Raw genomic sequence first — 23308 nt, 5'->3', positions numbered from 1 at the left:
TCTAAGTTATATCTGTTCTTATCAGTTTAATATCTGATATGTTCTCGATGGGGGGGCGGCCACGTTCCGGCGCTGGTGTCCCCCGCACCCCCATTTTTAGGGACCGGAAATTCCATCGCTCCTGCACACTCCCCGCCCCCAGAAAACTCCCCTTGATACACAGCCCGGCTCTCGCTGCCCGGCTCCCTGCGCTGAGCGCAGCCGCTGGGGGGAGCGCAGGGCAGGGACGGTGCGGGCCCGGGGGCTGGATCAGTGGCGGAGGGACGCGCCCCGACGGGCTGGTTCCGAGAGCGGGGCTCCGGCAGCAGGTGGCACACAGCGTCTGTTGCAGGCAGCGAGAGTAGTTGACCCCGACGGGAGGCGTCACACGTCAGTGGGCGGGGTTATGCAGATCAGCGGTGTCTGGCGGCAACACAGACCAGCTGGCTGATCCCAAGGAAGCGGGCGGAGAGAATTCTCTGTGTGGGAGCAGAATTCGGTGTGGAGAGTTGGTGCTTTGAGTGACTGTATCGGAGTCACTTCGGGGCGGCGATTGCCACTTAGCTACGAAGGTATGAAAGCAGGTCCTGGTGATATCGAAAGCAATGGGAGCGCAAGGGGAGCGCGCTGTTCTGAAAAAAGGTATCGCTTCCCGGCTCTTTGAGCTCTGGTCAAGTGTAGGTAGTCTCTTAGTCTGTCCAAGGCCGTGATCAAGTGTCTTGATGTTTTGGTCTTTTGGTCTCGAGATGAAAACCTTGCCTTTGTTTCTGGGACCTTGAAGTGAAAAAATTCTCTAAGTTATATCTGTTCTTATCAGTTTAATATCTGATATGTTCTCGATGTGAGAACTTTATATTAAACGCATTTTTGGAACAGGGAGATGGAATAGGAGCTTGCTCCATCCACTCCATGCATCAACCTGGTATTGCAGTACTGCCGGGTACGGTGCGCCTCCCCCTGGGGGAGATCGTGCTGGTTCAAAAAACAGAAGAAAAAAACGTTATGCTATATCGGTGCACATAACGTTCAGCTGTGTTTTCTCTCGCTTTGTCTGTTTTTTTTTTCTGATGGGGGTCTACCCACTTTGGCAGCTGCTTTTTTCATTTCTACTCTACTGTTGTTTTATAAAATTTTGAAGAGGCTGGTTCTCACGCGTTACGGAAGTGTGGGCTTTGGGTCAGTGTCTCTCAGCGGTGTCCCCACAAGAGAGAATTGTTCCATTCCTTTCCCCTTGTGAAAATATTCCCGTTGTCATGCAGGGAGCAGGATGAGATCACATGGAGGAGAGAGGACTGTTCCCGGAGCTCCAGTACGGAACCTGTCCAGATCCAAGCAAAACAAGTGGTAAAACTCCCACTGACTTCAGTAAAACAAGATCAAGCCCTTAGAAGAGAACTGTGAGTCAACGCTGCAAATGTTGCCAGCGAAGGACTTCCCAATAACGATGGCTTGCACACTAAGGAATGGGGTTCCGTGGTGACCCTGTTAAAAAGATGTGCCTCTTCCATTATGGGAACCATAATTCTGAATCAGTGCAGCCCAAGCAACAATCCTTTGCAATTGTATTTGTCTCTGTACTCAGGGTAAGAAATTAGTTATCTCCCTAAAACAAGCAGGCAGTTTCAAATGCAGTATTTGTGTAATTTGCATGCCTCAATAATGTTTTATGTATTATGCTGCTTATAAGCTGTCATGAATATTTAAGTGGACAAGGATAAATCCTCTTCCTACAGTGTTACTTAGAATCATAGAATATCCGGGTTGGAAGGGACCGGAGGAGGTCATCTAGTTCAAGCCCCTGCATCTTCCCAATAACGACAGACCCCCGAAGACGCCTCTTCCCCTGAGTTCACCTCCCGGATGGTGTCTCCGGGGGAAGAGGCGGTGCGGGATTGGGGATTCGGGGGAAGAGGCGGTGTGAGGGCGGGGGATTGGGGAGAAAGTGAAGCGCAAAGTGGGGAACTCGAGAAGGGGCGGTGTGAGGGCGGGGCCTTGGAGGAATGGGAGGGGCAACGTGGGAGCGGAGATTCGGGGAAGGCGTGAGGGCGGGGACTAGGAGGGAAGGGCGGTGTGAGGGCGGGGCATCGGGGAAGGGGCGATGCGGGGACGGGGATTAGGGGGAATGGGCGGAGCGAGGGCGGGGCCTGCAGCTGAAGGCGAAGCATGAGAGAGGGGGCTCGGAGGAAGAAGCGGCGCGGGGGCAGGGTCCTGGGGAGAAGGGGCGGTGTGAGGCCGGGGCCTGGGGGGAAGGGGCGGTGCGAGGGCGGGGACCCGGGGGGAAGGGGCAGCGTGGTGGTGGGGACTCCGACTCGGGGAAGAGGCGGCGCTGGGGTGGAAGCTCGGGGAGAAGGGGCGGGGCAAGGGCGGGGCTTCATGGAAAGTGGCGGTGTAGGGGTGGGGATTAGAGGGCGGGGGCAGCGCGGGGGCGGGGACTCGGAGGAACGGCAGCGTGGCCGTGGGGACTCGGGAAAGAGGCGGCGCGAGGGCGGAGTCTTGGGGAAAGGTCTGGTGCGGGGGCGGGGCCTTGGGGGAAGGGGCGGTGCAGAGGCGAGCCCTAGAGGGGAGGGGCAATCCGGGAGCAGGGATTGGGGGAACGGGCGAGTGAGGGCGGGGGATTGGGGGAAAGGGGTGGGGGCGGAGTCTTGGGGGAAGGGCTGGTATGGGGACGGGGCCTTGGGGGAAGGGTCGGGGCAGGGCCAGGCTTTCAGGAAGAAGGGGAAGCACAAGGGCGGGAACTCGGGGGAAGAGGCGGTGCGGGATTGGGGAATCGGGAAAAGGGGCGGTGCGGGGGCGGGGATTCGGGGGAAGAGGCGCCGTGAGGGCGGGGGATCGGGGAGAAAGTGAAGCGCAAGGGGGGGAACTCAGGAGAAGGGGCGGTGTGAGGGCGGGGCCTGCAGCTGAAGGCGAAGCGTGAGAGAGGGGGCTCGGAGGAAGGGGGGCGGCCACGTTCTGGCGCTGGTGGCCCCCCCACCCCCATTTTTAGGGACCGGAAATTCCATCGCCCCTGCACACCCCCCGCCCCCAGAAAACTCCCCTTGATACACAGCCCGGCTCTCGCTGCCCGGCTCCCTGCGCTGAGCGCAGCAGCTGGGGGGAGCGCAGGGCAGGGACGGTGCGGGCCCGGGGGCTGGATCAGTGGCGGAGGGACGCGCCCCGACGGGCTGGTTCCGAGAGCGGGGCTCCGGCAGCACGTGGCACACAGCGTCTGTTGCAGGCAGTGATAGTTGACACCGACGGGAGGCGTCACACGTCAGTGGGCGGGGTTATGCAGATCAGCGGTGTCTGGCGGCAACACAGACCAGCTGGCTGATCCCAAGGAAGCGGGCGGAGAGAATTCTCTGTGTGGGAGCAGAATTCGGAGTGGAGAGTTGGTGCTTTGAGTGAGTGTATCGGAGTCACTTCGGGGCAGCGATTGGCACGTAGCTACGAAGGTATGAAAGCAGGTCCTGGTGATATCGAAAGCAATGGGAGCGCGAGGGGAGCGCGCTGTTCCGAGGCAAGGTATTGCTTCTCGGCTCTTTGAGCTAAGATCAACTAATAAAATTAAACCTGTTCTTATCAATTTAATCTTCATTTATTCCATATGATAAGCTATTACCTTGATGCACTATATCTGCCACTTTAAAAAAGAGCTAATGGGATGCATCCTGCTGGCTGTAAAACACAGCCCAAAACGCAGACTGCTGCCCCAGCACATCACAGGCTCCTGGGCGTCGCTCTGCACAGGCTCCCGGCTGTTGTCCCCGGTCCTCCCGTGAGAGCTCCTCAGACCGCTGTCTCAAGGAAGACCCCTGGGGTCTCAGAGCCGCGGCGAACCAGCAGCTGCAGAGGAAAGGGCGAAAGTGGAAAGGACCCCTCTGGAGATGCTGCCACAAAAAGCTCCTACATCCCGAGACCAGCCTGCCGGGACATCACGGAGAGGAGGAACATCCACCCCGCTCTCCAACCACCGAGGGGTCGCCCCGCCGAGGTCCTGCAGCCCGAAGACTCTCCGTCCGACCACCAGCGGCTGCAGCCACCGGGAGTCTGTCCCGCCGCGCTCCTGCCGCCAGGGAAGCCCCGCACCGATGGCCAGCAGCGGGGAGCCTTCCCCACCACGCGCCTACCGCAGGGAGCATCGCGGACTGATCGCCTGCCCCCCGTGCCCCTGCTGCCGCCCAGCTGCTGCTCCCCCCGCCGGGGGACTGCCTCCTCGGGTCCCAGCCGCCTGGGAGACCCCCCGTTGTCCAGCTGCTGCTCCTGATGCCGGGTAAGTGCCCCACTGAGCCCCAGCACCTACCCACACGAGGGGGCTCCTCCACAGCCCCCACCACCACCCATGCCACCGGGGGACCCCTGCCCCGTGCCCTGGCTGCCGCTGCCTGTGCGGCCCGAGGAACCCCGCCACGTGTGACGCCTTTCGTCGGTGTCAACTACTCTCCCTGACCCTAACCCTAATGGAAAGAAAAAACACTCCTGAAAAATTAGTGATGCTGTAGCAGCAAAATAAATATTTTATTTTAGCTACAGAAGTTTTAAAATTAATCAAGCACATGGCTCACTTGCTGTAGCAGCTATTTTTTTATTTCTTTCTATATTAATGGAAGACACAAGTTGGACGACTTCTGGGTGATTAAATTTTCCTGTAAAACAAAAAGAAAATTCATTATCATGCTCTTATTTCCCTTTATAATAATTTGTGCCTGGAGCAACAGTATAATCTGTTACATATTCTATCACAAAAGAAACCATTAGTACATATGTTCTCCCTTTAATTGTGAACACTAGCTGTGATGTTTCAGGAATAACTATAGCTACAAAGAAGAGCAACTGTTCATCTAGAGTGTATCTGTTCCATATACTATTTGGAGGGAGGAAGAGTCTAAATATTAAAAATTCATGCTATGGATCCTGATTCAGGATGGTATTTAAACTTAAGGTTCATGTTTGACTGCAGGGGGATGTAATGGGCATTAATTCCATTTTATACTCTGGATTTGGAACTGGTGCTCACAGTTCAAGAAGAGCTGGAAAAGGTTGAGCAAAAACCCACAGCAATGATTGACGGTTTGGAAAACATGCCTTATAGTGAGATTCAAGGAGCTCAATCTGTTTAGCTGAACAAAGAGAAGGTTAAGGGGTGACTTGGTCATCTGTAAGTACCGATATAGAGAACAAATACTTGACAATGGGCTCCTCAGTCTAGCAGCAAATGGTATAACAAGATCCAGTGGTTAGAAGTTTAAGCTAGACAAAGTCAGATTAGTAATAAGGCATAATTTATTAACACAGAGGGTAATCAATCACTGGAACAACTACCAGGGGTAATGTTACCCTTCTTGCCCTAGATCCTATGAATCATGATGGGCATAAGTACATGATTTCTTTTCTGAACTGGAGCCATAATGAGGTGTAAAAGTTAACAGGCATGTTTCATAGTATGTTATGCAGGCCAGTTGCCAAGAAAACTCACTGCATATAGCCTTTCTGAAGCTTCCCTGGCAGGAGAAAAAATTAAATCATTGGATAAAGGCTTGGCAGCAAAAGCTTAAATTAAAGCTTGCCTGATGATTGGGCAGAATATTTGACTATAAGAATCTATTTCAAACACCAGATCAAGCTGAAGGTTCACTGATATAGCTGGTGAGGGGTAGCATCTCCAGTTTCACAACACTGAGTTTGGAAGTAGGAACACTAGTAAAATCGCAGCTAGGGATATAGTTACCACTTACACTTTCAGATATTTCAGTCTGATGTTCTCCTCTATATACCGACCCACTGTCCACTGAAGTCTTTCCACTGACACTGTGTCTAACTATATAGTGCCGGTTCTTTTATTCTTGTGTTCTTATTTTTCAAAACACGTTGAGTTCTCTCTCTTTTTGAACATAGCCCTTCATTAGTGTTAAACTCTGTATATACAAGTATCTATTTTCCCTTATCCTGCAGAGATTAAGTAAAATGAACAATAGTAAACACTATAGAAGGGAACCGAACACAATACAAGCACATCTGAAGCAACCTGTTCATTAGGCTTGATTCTCATTTAGACTATTTTACACTGCTCTTACAATGTAAAGAGACTTTAAATGTGTATATGTAGTTTATCCCCACTTTCAGGCCTCTTTACACTGACAGTGCTTTAAAGGAGACTCAGGGCTAGATTAACAAAAATGACATAAGCAGCTAACTGCCACTTTAAATCCAAGAATCATGCCCCACTGGGATTCACAGACTCCTCTCTCTCGTTTACAAAAATCAAATTTCATACCTGAAGTTGAATCATAAAAGTCCTGCAGTCTTCCAGGCATTTTTTCCAACTCTTCATACTCAGATGCTTGGAGTATCATCTCACACTGATCCAGCTCTTTTACAAATCTGGCTTCTGCTGTAGACTGGTGTTCATATTCCTGAGCAGATGTGCAATTAGAGAGATTTGATTCACTATGCTGGCACAAATGCTGGAACATACAGTGCCAGAACTAAAAGCCCTTTTTTACACTTCGCATTTCTTCATCTGTATCACAGATATTCAAGAGTACAGTAGACCTCATGTCTTTTTAAGGCTCTGATTCAACAAAACATTTCAGCACATGCTTAAGTTCCACGAGACTTAACACGTTTGTGTGCTTTACTAAGTAGGGATATTATTATTCACATGCTGCAATGCTTTGCTGAATCTGAGCTCATATAAAGAAACCCCAGAATTTAGATTCATTAAAAATCCTTGGGCTGCAGGCTTCAGAGGGCTTCTGGAACTTTGACAATGTAATTCCATGCCTCCTCCACTTTCAGATCCTTGAGTTCTTCAGTCCAGTCCACTTCCCTAACTAGTGCCCTTAATTTTTTGAAGTTTGCCCTTTTGAAATCAGGGACCCTAGTTGCAGACCTATTTTTGTTTATCCTTCCATTTAGTTTAAATTGAATTAGCTCAGGATCACTTAGACCAAGATTATCCCCTACAACCAGTTCTTCTAGGAGGTTGAATCTAAAATGGCATCACCTCTTGTTGGTTCAGTGACTATCTGGTGAAGAAATCTGTCAGCTATCACATGCAGGAAAATCTGGGCCCTACCATTATCAGTAGCACTTGCCCTACAAGCTATTGCTGGGAAATAAAGTCTCCCACAATTATAAGACTTCCAGTAGTATTTATTTCATTAAAACATTAGAGATCTCTATCCATAGACAAATCAGATCTTGAGGGTCTGTAAGATATCCTAAGCACTAGCCCAGAGGAGCCTTCTTCCCCAGTGATTTTGACCCAAACAGACCCTTTTATCCATTCCATCACTTTTAATTTCTTTACAGTCTACCTCATCATTACACTCCACCACCTCTACTTCTGTCTTTCCTGAACAGCAAATACTCTTCAATAACTGTACTCCTGTCATTACTACGATTTCATCAGGTTTCTGTTATCCTTATAATATATGGGTCCACTTCCTGCACCAGTGGTTCTAGTTCCTCCATTTTGTTATCCAGCTACTTGTATTTGTCATTGTTCTCAAAAGGTATTTTTTAAATCTGTCATTCCTTCTTGATCATTTTAGCTTAATCTGTCTGAGCTGCTAATGTCTTTGTATCTCTTCCTATTTTTTTCCTTTTAAGTCCTTTGATTTCCTTGCTATTTCCTCCCCCTCTCAGTTGCATGCAACAACTCCCACTGATTTTGAGGAGAGCTGTGCACAAGTGAAAGCAGAATTTCACCTACTGACCAGAGAACAGGTGCCTATTTGGGCAGGGCCGTGAAACAAACAAAGAGGAAACTGGGCTACCGTTGGAACTTACAGCCCTTAAAACAGAACTTCTAGTTCCCAGGATGTGGGAAGCATGAACACTGATTAATATACATTACCTCCTGCCTCTAACCAGACAATAGTGGAGCTGTCATGCCTAATGGCAAGATCCTAATTTGTAATTCCAGCACAGTTGTGTTCAGATAATGAACTTGTCACGCTTAACTGGATGTGTGACATATTCTGCTCATTTATTATGTTCTTTGCTCTAGGTTCCAAAATCGGGGATCTGGATTTTGACAGCAGTGAAATACTAGTGTAAGAATCAATTTGAATTCAAATTACATTTTGAAATTTCAATTCAGCTTTAATTATCAGTTGATTTGAAGTCTTCATTTTAACATTTTTATATCCCCCACCCCACTTTTTATTTTTTTTTATTTTTATTTTTTAAGTCTAGGGCTTTTCTTCAATTCACATTTATATTTAAAATGCTGTTCAACACTGCCTCTCATTTTCGTGAATCTATTTAATCCTATTATTTTCATATTCTGCGTTTTATCCATTCTGTCAGTAAACTTCACGTTTTTGTTTGGCAGTATCATAAATGATAACTTTATCATGGTGTCTTCTTGCTCAGAAATGTCTGTCTCAGTGCAATATATTAATCATGGGTAACATTGATCAATTGAGAATAATTTTATACTTGCCTCCTCATGCACATAGTACAATGGGGGCTGCTCACATTGCAGGTCAGTTTACTCTAATGAAGCACTGTACCATATTGTAATTACATGTACAGTGTCTCCACGCGAGTATTTGAATTTCCCTATACTTCTAACAGGAAGTAATTGGTTTCTCAGACAACATAGAATAGTAGCTATTGACTTAAATTATGACTATTGTAGTTGTACACATTAAAAATTAAAACTAGTGGGGAAAGAGGGAAGTAACTCAGTGTGCTAATGTCCTCATTTGCCTCCAGTGAGTTATATTCACGTCCTAAATTAGTTGACAAAGTGAAAACAGCTTTGGTGGTCTCCTTCTGCTACCTCTTTCTTCACACTTCAAAACCATCCAGCCGGTTGGCACAAATGGAAACAAGTGACAGTCGGCTCAAGGACCAAGCTAATGAGGATGTCACAAGTCAGGAACCAGCTGTACTGTCAGAGCTGTGGGAGGATCTTCCACAACCCCTGTCCACCCTATCCCCAGCTCAAACCTGTGCTAATTCATTCTCACTTCCCATAGGGAACACTGACGTCAATGGTATTGCCTTTGTAGAACAGTAGATTTTTGATTGAATATTTCAGAGATTTTTTTTTTAAACAGCACTAGCTGCTTAGCAGCAGTGAAGGCTAGGGTTTGTGTCTATTTTCAGTGTGGTACACGGATACTCCTATGCATGAAACCCCATGCTGATTAAGTTACCCTGAAGGTAGAAACAAAAATAAATGATACAAATAACAATATGAACTACAAAATGTGCATATGAGAAATGATATTTAATGAGAAAGGTAAAAAGCGAATGTGTGCTGTCGTTAGGTGAGGTGGGGATGGGGAATCAGCTCCTGTACAAGTCAGGACAGGAGCCCAAGGCCAAAAAAAAAAAAAAAAAAGTATGCGAGAAATCCCATGGTATAGTTCAACTCTTTCTATAATGACTTCCTGCCTGTCTGCTAGAGGAGTTTTCCAGTGAAAAAGGCTAAAGGAAAGGGCTAATTTTATGAATACACTATAGTTTTCCATGATTCATTATTTTAACCTTGGAATGTAACTTTGAAAATCCAGTTCTGCTGTCACTTAAACCAATACAACCCAATTAAAATCAATGGAGATATAACTGTGGGCAGAATTTATCTTCAAATATCTGGAAACCTATTTAAATACAATTCAAGTGGAACCGGAAGAATATCAGTATTAAATGCAGCCTCAGGTTACAGAGGTCAAGGACTGCACACCTACCTGCTTACAATAAAATATACAAAAGCAGACAATTGGTGAGGGAAAGTTACTATATGTTGGGGGAAATAATAGCTTTTTTTTTTCCCCAACACACATTTTTGGGGGAAAGCAGCCTAATGTTTCCTGACTTGCAGTTAATGCAAGATCACAATTGTGACAGCGTACCCCATAAGGCTTTATGGGGGGGTGTTTATAAATGTATGTAAGATATAACTGGAATATGTTTTGTGCTGCCTGTGCCATGTAACATATCTCCGTAAAGGTTATGGTCTACTATATCTATTCAGCCTATTAGTACATATATATCATTTTCTACTTGAGGTTAAGAATATGGGCTGTATGCTTGCTTGGTTTCTAAGTAAGCTTTGTGAGGCATTTGGTCAGCTTCTTTAGGAAGGAATTCGCCAGGTTAAGTACCTGATCAGGAAACACTTGGGGAACAATGCATCTTGGAACGGCTAGCCAAAAACTCCAAAGGTAATAACAAAATGTTTTTTAAGTACATCAGAAGCAGGAAGCCTGCTAAACAACCAGTGGGGCCCCTTGACGATGAAAATACAAAAGGAGCGCTTAAAGATGATAAAGTCATTGCGGAGAAACTAAATGGATTCTTTGCTTCAGTCTTCACGGCTGAGGATGTTAGGGAGATTCCCAAACCTGAGCTGGCTTTTGTAGGTGACAAATCTGAGGAACTGTCACAGATTGAAGTATCACTAGAGGAGGTTTTGGAATTAATTGATAAACTCAACATTAACAAGTCACCGGGACCAGATGGCATTCACCCAAGAGTTCTGAAAGAACTCAAATGTGAAGTTGCGGAACTATTAACTAAGGTTTGTAACCTGTCCTTTAAATCGGCTTCGGTACCCAATGACTGGAAGTTAGCTAATGTAACGCCAATATTTAAAAAGGGCTCTAGGGGTGATCCCGGCAATTACAGACCGGTAAGTCTAACGTCGGTACCGGGCAAATTAGTTGAAACAATAGTAAAGAACAAAATTGTCAGACACATAGAAAAACATAAACTCTTGAGCAATAGTCAACATGGTTTCTGTAAAGGGAAATGGTGTCTTACTAATCTATTAGAGTTCTTTGAAGGGGTCAACAAACATGTGGACAAGGGGGATCCGGTGGACATAGTGTACTTAGATTTCCAGAAAGCCTTTGACAAGGTCCCTCACCAAAGGCTCTTACGTAAATTAAGCTGTCATGGGATAAAAGGGAAGGTCCTTTCATGGACTGAGAACTGGTTAAAGGACAGGGAACAAAGGGTAGGAATTAATGGTAAATTCTCAGAATGGAGAGGGGTAACTAGTGGTGTTCCCCAAGGGTCAGTCCTAGGACCTATCCTATTCAATTTATTCATAAATGATCTGGAGAAAGGGGTAAACAGTGAGGTGGCAAAGTTTGCAGATGATACTAAACTACTCAAGATAGTTAAGACCAAAGCAGATTGTGAAGAACTTCAAAAAGATCTCACAAAACTAAGTGATTGGGCAACAAAATGGCAAATGAAATTTAATGTGGATAAATGTAAAGTAATGCACATTGGAAAAAATAACCCCAACTATACATACAACACGATGGGGGCTAATTTAGCTACAACGAGTCAGGAAAAAGATCTTGGCGTCATCGTGGATAGTTCTCTAAAGATGTCCACGCAGTGTGCAGAGGCGGTCAAAAAAGCAAACAGGATGTTAGGAATCATTAAAAAGGGGATAGAGAATAAGACTGAGAATATATTATTGCCCTTATATAAATCCATGGTTCGCCCACATCTCGAATACTGTGTACAGATGTGGTCTCCTCACCTCAAAAAAGATATTCTAGCACTAGAAAAGGTTCAGAAAAGAGCAACTAAAATGATTAAGGGTTTAGAGAGGGTCCCATATGAGGAAAGATTAAAGAGGCTAGGACTCTTCAGTTTGGAAAAGAGAAGACTAAGGGGGGACATGATAGAGGTATATAAAATCATGAGTGATGTTGAGAAAGTGGATAAGGAAAAGTTATTTACTTATTCCCATAATACAAGAACTAGGGGTCACCAAAAGAAATTAATAGGCAGCAGGTTTAAAACAAATAAAAGGAAGTTCTTCTTCACGCAGCGCACAGTCAACTTGTGGAACTCCTTACCTGAGGAGGTTGTGAAGGCTAGGACTATAACAATGTTTAAAAGGGGACTGGATAAATTCATGGTGGCTAAGTCCATAAATGGCTATTAGCCAGGATGGGTAAGAATGGTGTCCCTAGCCTCTGTTCGTCAGAGGATGGAGATGGATGGCAGGAGAGAGATCACTTGATCATTGCCTGTTAGGTTCACTCCCTCTGGGGCACCTGGCATTGGCCACTGTCGGTAGACAGATACTGGGCTAGATGGACCTTTGGTCTGACCCAGTACGGCCTTTCTTATGTTCTTATGTTCTTATGTTCTCCAATCCACATAAGAAGTCTTCCTGGAGACATGCAAGATACCAGGTGGACAATGGCTTCGGCCTGTAAAGACTGAGTCATGCAGGGGCATGTGACTTGCCCAGGTGACTCCAGAACTCCATCCTGGAGCTGGACTTTGCATAGGGGGGTGAAGGGGGGGTCTCCACCCACAAGAGAGGAGCCATCATGAAGAATCCCCTAGCTATCACCTGAGCTGGAACAAGAGCTGTACCAGGGGAAAGAATTGTGCCCAGGCCTGGAAGGTGTCCAGTCTGAGAAAAACTTACTGAAGCATCTCTGAGGATGAGATTATCTGTATTTAGCTTGATTAGACATAGATTTACGCATTTTATTTTATTTTGCTTGGTGACTTACTTTGGTCTGTCTGTTACTACTTGGAACCACTTAAATCCTATTTTCTGTATTTAATAAAATCACTTTTTATTTAGTAATTTACTCAGAGTATGTATTAATACCTGGGGGAGCAAACAACTGTGCATATCTCTCTATCAGTGTTATAGAGGGCGAACAATTTATGAGTTTACTCTGCATAAGCTTTATGCAGGGTAAAACGGATTTATCTGGGTTTAGACCCCATTGGGAGTTGGGCATCTGAGTGCTAAAGACAAGCACACTTCTGTGAGCTGTTTTCGGGTAAACTTGCAGCTCTGGGTCAAGTGATTCAGACCCTGGGTCTGTGTTGGAGCAGACGGGAGTGTCTGGCTCAGCAAGACAGGGTGCTGGAGTCCTGAGCTGGCAGGGAAAACAGGAGCAGAGGTAGTCTTTGCACATCGGGTAGCAGCTCCCAAGGGGGTTTCTGTGATCCAACCCGTCACAACAATATTCTAACATATCACCTCTGTATGTATAACAGATTCTCTAGTATAAAGATAAGATATTTTCAGGTCAACATGGTCATTTTTCAATTTAATCCATATTTTAATTTAATTCAAATACCACCTATTATTTCACTGTATTACTTCCCAATTCATATTTCATTTAGTTGAAATTCTCATTTAAGACACTGTCGAAGTTAAAACCATAGTCCTTTTTAAGGTTATGTTGCTTATGGAACAGCACTGTCTGACCAGGTAAATACACATACTGGGCCAAATCCCACCCTGTTATGTAAATCAATCCCTCAAATGCAGTGGGGCTACACAGGTATAAGAGCACAATTTCGGTCATTATACCGAATTATTTTGTTTCCTTTATGAAAAAGAGTTCAGAAAGTTGCTGCCATACAAACGTACCCCCAAAGAACAATTCCAAACCCATCTTGCTCTAAAGATTTTAGAATAAAGATTATGAACTTCACTAGGCACCAAACACCATGAAAATAAGACAATTGGTTGGTCCTGTTGTCAGCAATAATGTGGAATAAATGCATCAAGTGATTTATACTTACTTCCCAGAGTTCATAGATTTCTTTTCTCAGACCTTCTGATAGCAGCTGGGTCAAATGTTTCATAGCTGCCTGAAAGACAGACTCCTGCTTTCATTTGGCCATTATCTGAGTACAATATCTTTTCCTTTGTTTTCTGGAAAACAATTTGTCCACCACCACCTTTGTATAAACAGTGAATCATCTCTCTCTCCACAGCTGCACACGTACAGTACTAACTCTGCTAATGGAACAATAAAAGCAATGGGTACAGAATAGCTTCTGCACCCCAGACCTGCTCAATAAATTGCAGAGGACTAGCCCCAAGCAGCAGAAAATAATCTGACGCACCATCCACTGACCCCAGGTACCAGATACAGTTTAATACTGTTTTGATGCAATACCAAATTATTGGTATGAACAGTGGAATCCTCTTTGCATGTTGTTCCAATTAATCAATTTCATTCTAGTCCTACTCTGTTTCCCCAGTAATACTTGGGTCCTAATTGGAAACAAATAACAATAAAAGCAAGGCCAAGTTTTATGCCAATATACAGTTATGTCGAAACTTACCACTCAAGGTGTTATTTTATACAAAGATAGCACTTAAGAAGTATAAATATTTAGGGCTCAATCCTGCACCCGAAGAAATCAATGACAAGACTCCTGTTTGCTTTAATGGGACCAGGAGGAGCAACAGGCACGTAGGGCCAGATTTTTATAGGTATTTGGTGTCCTAAAGATGCAGACAGCTCCCTAGGCCCTTTTCCTACTAGGCACCTACCTGCATCTTTAAGCATCTAAATGCCCTTAGTCTGGCCCTTAGTGGAGAAACATTCCCAGCAGGCATTAGGGAAACAATTTTTATATATATATATATATATATATATATATATATATATATATATATATATATATATATATATATATATATATATATATATATATATATATATATATATATATATATATATATTATTTTTTAAAAAAATCTAAATAAAACAGTAAGCATAAGAGTGGCAGAGAATTCACAGTAAGACTGTTTTTCTTTTAGACTCTTTAAACAACTTATTTGTATCCCTTGGAAAAGATTGTTAAGTAAGGTGGTGCCCTCTACCTGTAATTGTAGGGAAACTTTTCCCTTTTAGCTTTAAATAATACAGAGAGCCAGAAATGACAAAACTGTGATTAATGGATATGTTTGTGGCCATCATTAAAGCCAAAGACTATGTACTCAGACAGTTGCATTTGTTTGTCAGGCTCACTGATTACCTGCCACACAGGCGTACTGTAAGAATAAACAGGTAAAGTTTGTATGATACTTTGGAAGTGTCCAGTGCAGGGGTTCTCAAAGTGGGGGTTGTTACCCCCACTTCATTTTTAATTTATAAGGGGAAGTCACACTCAGAGGCTTGCTATTTGAAAGGGGTCAACAATACAAAAAGTTTGAAAACCACTGGTCTAGTGCCATGTGTCAAGTATTAACTATCTGTCCCTCTCTCTTCTGACCTGTGCCTCTACTCCCCAGAAAATAAGCATGGACATACATGAGCAACTTCACTAACATCTCAGACTACTGAAAATCCAGTCAATTCATTTGGCAGGTGGCTGATGTTTGGGTTCTTTCAAAAAACTTCCCTTTTATTATCCTGCACTTTGTGGTGTTATGTAGACAAGTCAAATTAGCAGGGTTTTTTAGTGCTACTCCGTGGCATACATGCACAAATTCATGTTCTGTATTATGTTGTTTTGAGGGTCTCCCCAATAACTAGTTGTTCACCTCTACAAATAAAGTGCAAAGCCTTTACAAAGTTCTACAGAGTACCAGGCTGCATCTGCAACCATACCAACCTCCTCTCGCTGATGTTTCTCCTCTTTGGAGATGTTATCTGCAGGTGCTATATCTCCAACAATGCATTCAGCCATATCATGAACCAGAGCTAGCCGTACACATCTGATAAGGAGAGAAACACTGCATGATTAGCCAATAAACTTTATAGTTACACTTTGTTTATTAATAAGCAGTATTGATAAACTCTCCCTCCCCCTTATATTATAATAGATCAGTATTAGTGAAATAATTTTCCATCCCACAGTATATTTGAATCCCAATTTCTAGTTACTGTTATGTATGAAAAGATATTTGGATAGATATCCAAAACCAGAAAGCCTTGTTTGGGGGAGGTGTGCGGGTGGAGGGGGGGAAGCAAAAGATACTAAGTGACAACAGTGTAGTTACCTAGCATATCATTTACCAATCCCTACCGCATAAAAGCTAAGGACATTATCCATTATACACTACTCACATGATGATAATGTTTGCATTTACTAAGTATAAAGATATAAGGAGCCCTGCCAAATTCAAAATGCCACCTGACAAAATACACATATATTATGTAGCTAAGTTAGCAACTCATGGTGGCACAGCCCAGCCTTCTTTAACAGAGTGCAGTAAAAAGCATTCAAAGCAATCAGCAAATTAAGTGCAAGTTGCAAGACTAGAACACAGATCTACGTAACGCACTAGGGCTCACAGGCTTCCAGCCAAGTCAGTGAACCTCTCTGTGCCATAGCAACCTCATCCAAAAAAATGTGGCTGTCAATGATGCTTTGTGCTCTGACCACATCCTGTAGATCTCGAAGCACTTTACAATGGTGGGTAAGTATTACTAGTCTGATTTTTCAGTTGGCTTCAAGTTCATTCATTCCTCTGGCACAATGAAATAAGGGTGAAGCTTGTTCATGCAGAAGACAGAGCTTCTCAGGGTCCTGCCCAAGACTGTGGAATGAACTCCCCCAGAATCTAAGAACCATCACAAACCTCACCACCTTCCGATCTACATGCAAGGCACATTTTTTCCCCCACTTTGCCTTCTCTAGCATATACCTATAGTGGGAGCGGGGCCAGGAGGTGGAGGAAGAGGAGGGAGAAAAAAAATGTATATTTTATTTTTAAAAAACTCCAAAACAAAACACTTCACTGCAGGCACTTCCCCCCTAGGAAAGAACGAGAAGAAAAACATGTGACAGCTGTTAGTAATGTTGCTTAACGCACTTACTTGAAGGCACTGAGATACTACTGTGCTGAGCATGATAATAGAACAGGGCAATTATCAAGTGCATCCAGTCCCAGCTTCTGGCAGTCAGAGGCTTAGGGAGTTGCATCCCTGATGATCTTGGCTAAAAGCCATTGATGGACTTATCCTCCATGAACTTATCTAATTCTTTTTTGAACCCAGTTATACTTTTGACCTTCAAAACATTCCCTGGCAATGAGTTCCACAGGCTGAGTGTGAGTTGTGCAAAGAAGTACTTTTTTATGTTTGTTTTAAATCTGCTGCCTATTAATTTCATTGGGCGACTCCCTGGTTCTTGTGTTATGTGAAGGAGTAAATAAACCTTCCTTATTCACTTTCTCCACAAGTCATGGTTTTATAGACCTCTATCACCCCCACCCCCCCCCTTCGTCATCTCTTTTGCCTGGTACTGAAATTAGGCTTACCAGCTTGTAATTGCCAGGATCACTTCTGGAACCTTTTTTAAGAATCAGCATTTATATTGGGTATCCTCCAGTCATGTGGTATAGAGGTTGATTTAAGTGATGGGTTACATACCACAGTTAGTGGTTCTGCAATTTCATATTGGAGTTTCTTCAGAACTCTTGGGTGAATACCTTCTGGTCCTGGTGACTTATTACTGTTTCATTTATCAGTTTGTTCCAAAACCTCCTCTATTGACACCTCAATCTGGGACAGTCCTCAATTTTATCACCTAAAAAGAATGGCAATCTCCCTCACATCCTCTGCAGTGAAGACCAAAGCAAATAATTAATTTAGCTTCTCCCCAATGGCCTTCTCTTCCCTGAGCGCCCTTTAGTACCCTCAATCATCCAGTGGCCCCACTTATTGGCAGGCTTCCTGCTTTTGATGCACTTAAAAAAAAATGTTGCTATTAGTTTTTGTATCCTTAGCTAGTTGCTCTTTATATTCGTTTTGGCCTGCTTAATTATACTTTTACATTTGACTTGCCAGAATTTATGCTCCTTTTTATTTTCCTCAGTAGGATTTGACTTCCAGTTTTTAAAAGATGTCTTTTGGTTTCACCACCTCTTTTACTCTGTTGTTTAGCCATGGTGGCTTTTTTTGTTTTAATTTTTTTGGCCCTCTTGCTTTTTTGGGGGTTGGGAGGGGCAGGAGAAGAGAGGCAGGAAAATACATTTAGTTTGAGAGAATTTTTTAAAAGTTTCTATGCAGCTTGCAGGCATTTCACTCTTGTGACTGTTCCTTTACATTTCCATGTAAGTAGCTTCCTCATTTTTGTGTACTTCTCCTCTTAGAAGTTAAATGCTACTGTGGTGGGTTTCTTTGGTATATCTCCCCCCCAGGTTGTTAAATTTAATTACATTATGGTCACTATTACTGCACATCTTGGACCAGATCCTGTGCTCCACTTAGAACTAAATCAAGAATTGCCTCTCCCCTTGGGGGTTCTAGGACTAGCTGCTCCAAGAAGCAGTCATTATTGGTGTCTAGAAATTTTATCTGTGCATCCCATCCTGAGGTGACATGTTCCCAATCAATATGGGGATAGTTGAAATCCCCCATTATTGTTACATTTTCTGTTTTTGTAGCCTCTCTAATCTTCCTGAGCATTTCACAATCACTATTACCACCCTGGTCAGGTTGTCGGCACGGTAGAACCTATAGTTACGAACACCTCAGGAATGTTCACAACTCTGAACAAAACATGATTGTTCTTTCAAAAGTTTACAACTGAATATTGACTTAATACAACTTTGATGCTTTACTTCAGAAGAAAAATGCTGCTTCCCTCCTCCCCCTTTTTTTTGTAATTTATGTTTAACACAGTACTGTACTGTATTTGGGTGGGTTTTTTTTTCTGATCTCTGCTGCTGCCTGATTGCATATTTCTGGTTCCCAATGAGGTGTGTGGTTGACTGGTCAGCTCGTAACTCTGAGGTTTTACTGTAGTATATTCCTACTGCTATACTCTTGTTATTCAAGCATGGAATTTCTATCCATAGAGTTTCTATGGTATAGTTTGATTCACCTTTTTTTTTTTTCATTTAAACTATATTTGACTCTATGCTTTCTTTCACGTATAGTGTCACTCTCCCACCAGCACGACCTACTCTGCCATTCCTATATATTTTGTACCCTGGTATTACCACATTCCATTCCAGCAAGTTTCTGTGATGCCTATTATATCCATATCCTCATTTAATACCAGTCATTCAGGTACACCCATCTTAGTATTTAGACTTCTAGAATTTGTATACAAGCACTTATAAAATTTGTCAGTATGTAGTTGTCTGCCTCCATGTGGAGATGAATGGGACTTTTCCCTTTGTTTCTCTTCAGTTCCTATCTGTATTTTGTCAACTTCTATCCTCTCCTCTCCTCTTCACTAGGATGTAGAGTGTCCCCGTTAACAGAGCATCTCCTAAGGGATGCCTCTGTCCAAAGTGTGTGCTCCTCTGCACCTGTTGGGTCTCCCCCAGCCCGTAGGAGGAAATCAAGAATCTGTTCCACCTCTGCCACAAATTAGCTATGGAACTTCTGCCATGTCAGTCAACTCTCTGGGCCTGATTCTACAGTGCCTTGCACCTCAAATTTATTGACACCTGTGCAAAGCAAGTCTAAAATGCTACCATTCTGATGCTATTGTTTTATAACCTTTTCACACTCACTTCTCACTGATGTCAATAACTACACAAGGTATAAGGCAGTAGACAATCAGGCCCTGTGTTTCTGAGTTATCCATTGAAAAAGGAGCCATGCATGTTCTCTGCTAGGCCAATGGACCATTCTGGTGGGCAGTGCAGGAGTCAGTGTCAGTAACATGATTTAAAGTGGTTTATACTTCCTGAAGCTTCATTAGAAAAGATGAGTTCCAAGTTACAGAAGTCTATTATCATCACTTCAGAAAGGTGACAAAGCAAATATGATACTGTACCACTCTTGACAGCTGATACAATGCTAATTATGTTTTCCTTTATATGCTAAATTAATTACATTTTTTTATTTCTCTCAAGTGTTAATAGAATCTCTGTCAAAAACTACATAAAATATGGATTTTGCTTCACCATGCACTTCAAACTCCTCTTTGAACGGGATTCTTCAGCCTTCTTATGTACATCTCTTGAGAGAGAAATCAAGCTGGAACTATTCTGTGTTAGCAGCCTGTCCAAGCCTCCACTTTTAGCTAATAAAACAACTCCGCAGTCTTCAACTCCAGAAGGCACATAGCAACTTGTGAAAGAATGGAAAAAATATCAATTTTGATTCCCCCTCTGTATTCTAAAACTCCTTGCCAGGGTGTAATGAATAATTAGTTTTCAGTTCCCAAATCTCCAGACAGGCCTGATCATTACCATTAGTATTCTTACCTGTCTTTATTAAGTTGTTTATCTTCAGTTACCAAAGCCATGACTGCCATCCTGTACATATGATCTGATACACTCTCTGGTTTCTCTACATTCCTGTACACCCAGCCTGTTCGTGGTACTCTCTGCTTGGAGATAGTTTTAACAATATAAAACATTTGAATAAACGTTCTGAAGAATTTAGCTTAAGAGATACCAATGGAAATTTGTTCCATTAAGGGTAACCATTTCCTTCTCATGCATAAATGAAGCCTCAATGTTAGTGAAAAATAAATGTTACAAAGCCAGAGTTAGTTTGAAAGTACAGGCGATTGATCCTGTGAAAAACTCTATTGCAATATACTACACACACAGCACATACCACCAGAAAATCTGTCCTTTTCAGCTTTCAGAGACCATTTCAGCTTGATTAACCACATGCATTCAGTATGAATAAATAATATTCAACATTTAAATAGCACTATACCTCTTCAAAGCATTGGTCACACATTAACTACTGTAATTAAACTTCACTCCATCTCTGCAATGTAGGTGTAATTTGTATTATCCCCATTTTACAGAGGTGGAAATTGATACTACGTACAGTTAAATTACTTGTTCAGAGGAACTAGAATTAGGGTTTGTCTTCACTACCCGCCCGGATCGGCGGGTAGAAATCGATCTCTCGGGGATCGATTTATCGCTTCTCGTTGGGACTCGATATTCAATCCCCGAATCGAAGCGCGTACTCCACCAGCACAGGTAGGAGTAAGCGCCGTCGACGGGGGAGCTGCAGCGGTCGATTTGCCGCCGTCCTCACAGCGGGTAAGTCGGATCAGATACGTCGAATTCAGCTACGCTATTCCCGTAGCTGAATTTGCGTATCTGAAATCGATCCCTCCCTCCCTCCCCCCGTAGTGTAGACGTAGCCTTAGATTCAAGAGCTTCTGAGGTAAGCCCCATGCTCAGTCAATGACACTTTTTGGATCAGCCTTCCATCCCTCAGCTGTCTGCCAACCTGCACGTGTTTCTGCTTCAAATGGTTTTTGCCAGGACCACTCTGTTCTATACTGGGAGCAAAAATCTTTGGGTTGGGCTAAAAACGTTAAAGCTGGGACTAAAGAATTTTTCAATTGATCTCATATTTTAATACGTCATGGTAGTTAAAGCGAAGTCCAGAGAAAAATATATTGCATGTGTGTAGGTTTCAGAGTAGCAGCCGTGTTAGTCTGTATCCGCAAAAAGAACAGGAGTACTTGTGGCACCTTAGAGACTAACCAATTTATTAGAGCATAAGCTTTCGTGGGCTACAACCCACTTCTTGGGTTGTAGCCCACGAAAGCTTATGCTCTAATAAATTGGTTAGTCTCTAAGGTGCCACAAGTACTCCTGTTCTTTTTGCATGTGTGTAGCTATCTATAGGGACTTGGATCCAGGCTGTAGTCCTATAACCCCCTGAGGTGTCACAAGACCAGTGGTGCAGGCAACACAAACGAGTCAAGGAAACCTAGGAGCAGCATATGCTTCAGGCAGGCTCAAGCACACAAACTCCTGCAGGAAAAGACGACATGGGCTGCTGCACTCAGCCTTCCCTGGAAGCTAACAAACTAACATACAAAATGAGATACAGCAGCAGTGGGGTTCTCAAGCAGAATGTTCTCTAACAGATCACAGACTGATTTCATTTTCTTACCCAGAGACTTGCACTGACATTTAGCTCAAGAGCGCTAGAAAAGACCCACCTACCGACATTTTAAATGGGAGTCGATGGAGAAAGGGATGTGGACTCAAGTGTGATCCTGCAGCAAATTCCTCGCAGGGGTCTATTAACTGACCAGGAAACCAGGCACCAGGCTTTGGTTAACTGAGCACAAGCCTGGGAACCCAGAGCTCCCGATCCTAGCCCCAGCTCTGCCTCCGACTCGCTTTTGTGGCCTTGGGGCAAGTCAGTTCCGCTCCCCCCGGGCAGCGAAGGGGAGGCGATGATACCCAGCACCCGCTCGCGGGGCAGTCTGGAGCCTGGCCCGGGCATGGCTACCGGCGGATTAAGCCCCGTGCCGAGCACACTGACCCGGCGGGCACTTGGCGAGGCCGGGCGGGCAGCGAGTCTCGCAGGGCTTGGTTTCCATCCCGAGCGCGGGTGGCTGAGTTAAACCCCCGGGTCTCCGGGCCCTGGACTTCCCTCCCTCTGGTCAGGGCCTCCCCCTGCCCCGGCCTGAGCGCCGTCACCTTGAGCTGCCCCACCAGCCTCAGGAACTGCAGCAGGCTCCCGGCGGCGCCGGCCAGCGGGGCCGCGGCCATGGGGCTGCCGGCGGAACGGGCCGAGGAAGAAGCAGCGGGGCTCGCGGAGTCCGCCTCGCACGGGGCTGCAGCTGCTGCCGGGACCCGCCTCCCCGCTCGCCCCGAGCTAGTCACCGCCTCCCGCGCTGCACGGGGGGGGGACCGAGCCCCTCCCCTTCCGCTTTGTCCCGGGCGAGCTCAAGCACCCGCCGGGTGTAACGACACCGGCAGCACGTGGCACACAGCGTCTGTTGCAGGCAGGGAGAGCAGTGGACACCGACGGGAGGCGTCACACGTCAGTGGGCGGGGTTATGCAGATCAGCGGTGTCTGGCGGCAACACAGACCAGCTGGCTGATCCCAAGGAAGCGCCGCCAGCCCCATTTCCCGGACAGGAGAACTGAGGCCCAGAGAGACTGAGTGATGTGCCCGAGGGCACCCGGGAACCTCTAGGGGGTTCTCCTCTGGCAGGCTCATGCTCCCACACCTACCCCGAGGGGCAGCTCCTCAGAGCCGTGACCTGGAGCCGGGACAAGGAGAGAATTGTGCAGCTCACCACAGCAGCGGGGCAGGGCTATGACAAGGTCAAGCACGCCCAGTTCCTGGGCGACCTGCAGCACAACTGCACCCTGCGCCTCAACCCGCTGGCGCTCAGAGACGGGGGCGCCTACTCCTTTGAGTTCCAGACCCAGAGCCAAAGCTGGAGAAGCCCCCGAGCCGTGTGCCTCACAGTGTCAGGTAATCCCCGGCTCCTTTTGCAGAAACGGTTCACCAACAACCCAGCCTGGCCTGGTGCGGCGTTATGTGTGGCTGCTCCCCAGATGCCCTGCCCCAGAGGTGGCTGCACCTCAGCGCCCATCGAGCCATCCCCAAGGAAGGTTGCTGTACACCTCTCATAACATTTCACTCAAATCAAATGACCACATTCTGCAGAGCTGTGAAGAAACAGTGGAGTCTGATGGTTAGAGGAAGCCTAAACTGGAGTCAGGACTCCTGGGTTCTCTCCCAGCTCTGGGAGGGGAGTGGGATCTAGTGATCACAGCAGGGGAGGCTGGGAGCCAGGACTCCTGGGTTCTCTCCCAGCTCTGGGAGGGGAGTGGGATCTAGTGGTCACAGCAGGGGCGGGCTGGGAGCCAGGACTCCTGAGTTCTCTCCCAGCTCTGGGAGGG

The 23308-nt window shown here is 45.2% G+C and overlaps 1 protein-coding gene and 1 non-coding gene across 5 annotated transcripts; one reads left to right on the top strand and one right to left on the bottom strand.

Annotated features, from left to right (window-relative positions):
* Positions 1-739: 739 nt before the first annotated feature.
* Positions 740-935, top strand: LOC135892855 (U2 spliceosomal RNA). The gene has a single exon (XR_010562310.1). It is a non-coding gene; the product is annotated as a U2 spliceosomal RNA (small nuclear RNA).
* A 3514-nt stretch (positions 936-4449) lies between these two features.
* Positions 4450-22162, bottom strand: LOC135892778 (5'-deoxynucleotidase HDDC2-like). 4 transcript variants are annotated; one of them, XM_065420572.1, is made up of 6 exons: positions 22091-22162; positions 19886-20007; positions 15328-15430; positions 13501-13569; positions 6230-6368; positions 4450-4601 (listed from the first exon to the last, which is right to left on the bottom strand). In XM_065420572.1, exons 1-6 carry the CDS (start codon positions 22160-22162, stop codon positions 4504-4506), a joined length of 603 nt encoding a protein of 200 aa, XP_065276644.1. In that variant the 3' UTR covers positions 4450-4503. The 4 variants fall into 4 exon arrangements, with proteins under 4 accessions (XP_065276644.1, XP_065276645.1, XP_065276647.1 ...); XM_065420573.1 differs by lacking the exon at positions 22091-22162 and adding an exon at positions 21608-21854 and having other exon boundaries at positions 19886-20010; XM_065420575.1 differs by lacking the exon at positions 22091-22162 and adding an exon at positions 21608-21854.
* Positions 22163-23308: the final 1146 nt, after the last annotated feature.

This window comes from Emys orbicularis, chromosome 20, assembly GCF_028017835.1.
Source record: "Emys orbicularis isolate rEmyOrb1 chromosome 20, rEmyOrb1.hap1, whole genome shotgun sequence".
NCBI lineage: Eukaryota > Metazoa > Chordata > Testudines > Emydidae > Emys > Emys orbicularis.
Note: the sequence above shows the minus strand (reverse complement) of the source record. Positions and strands in the feature narration are given on the sequence as shown.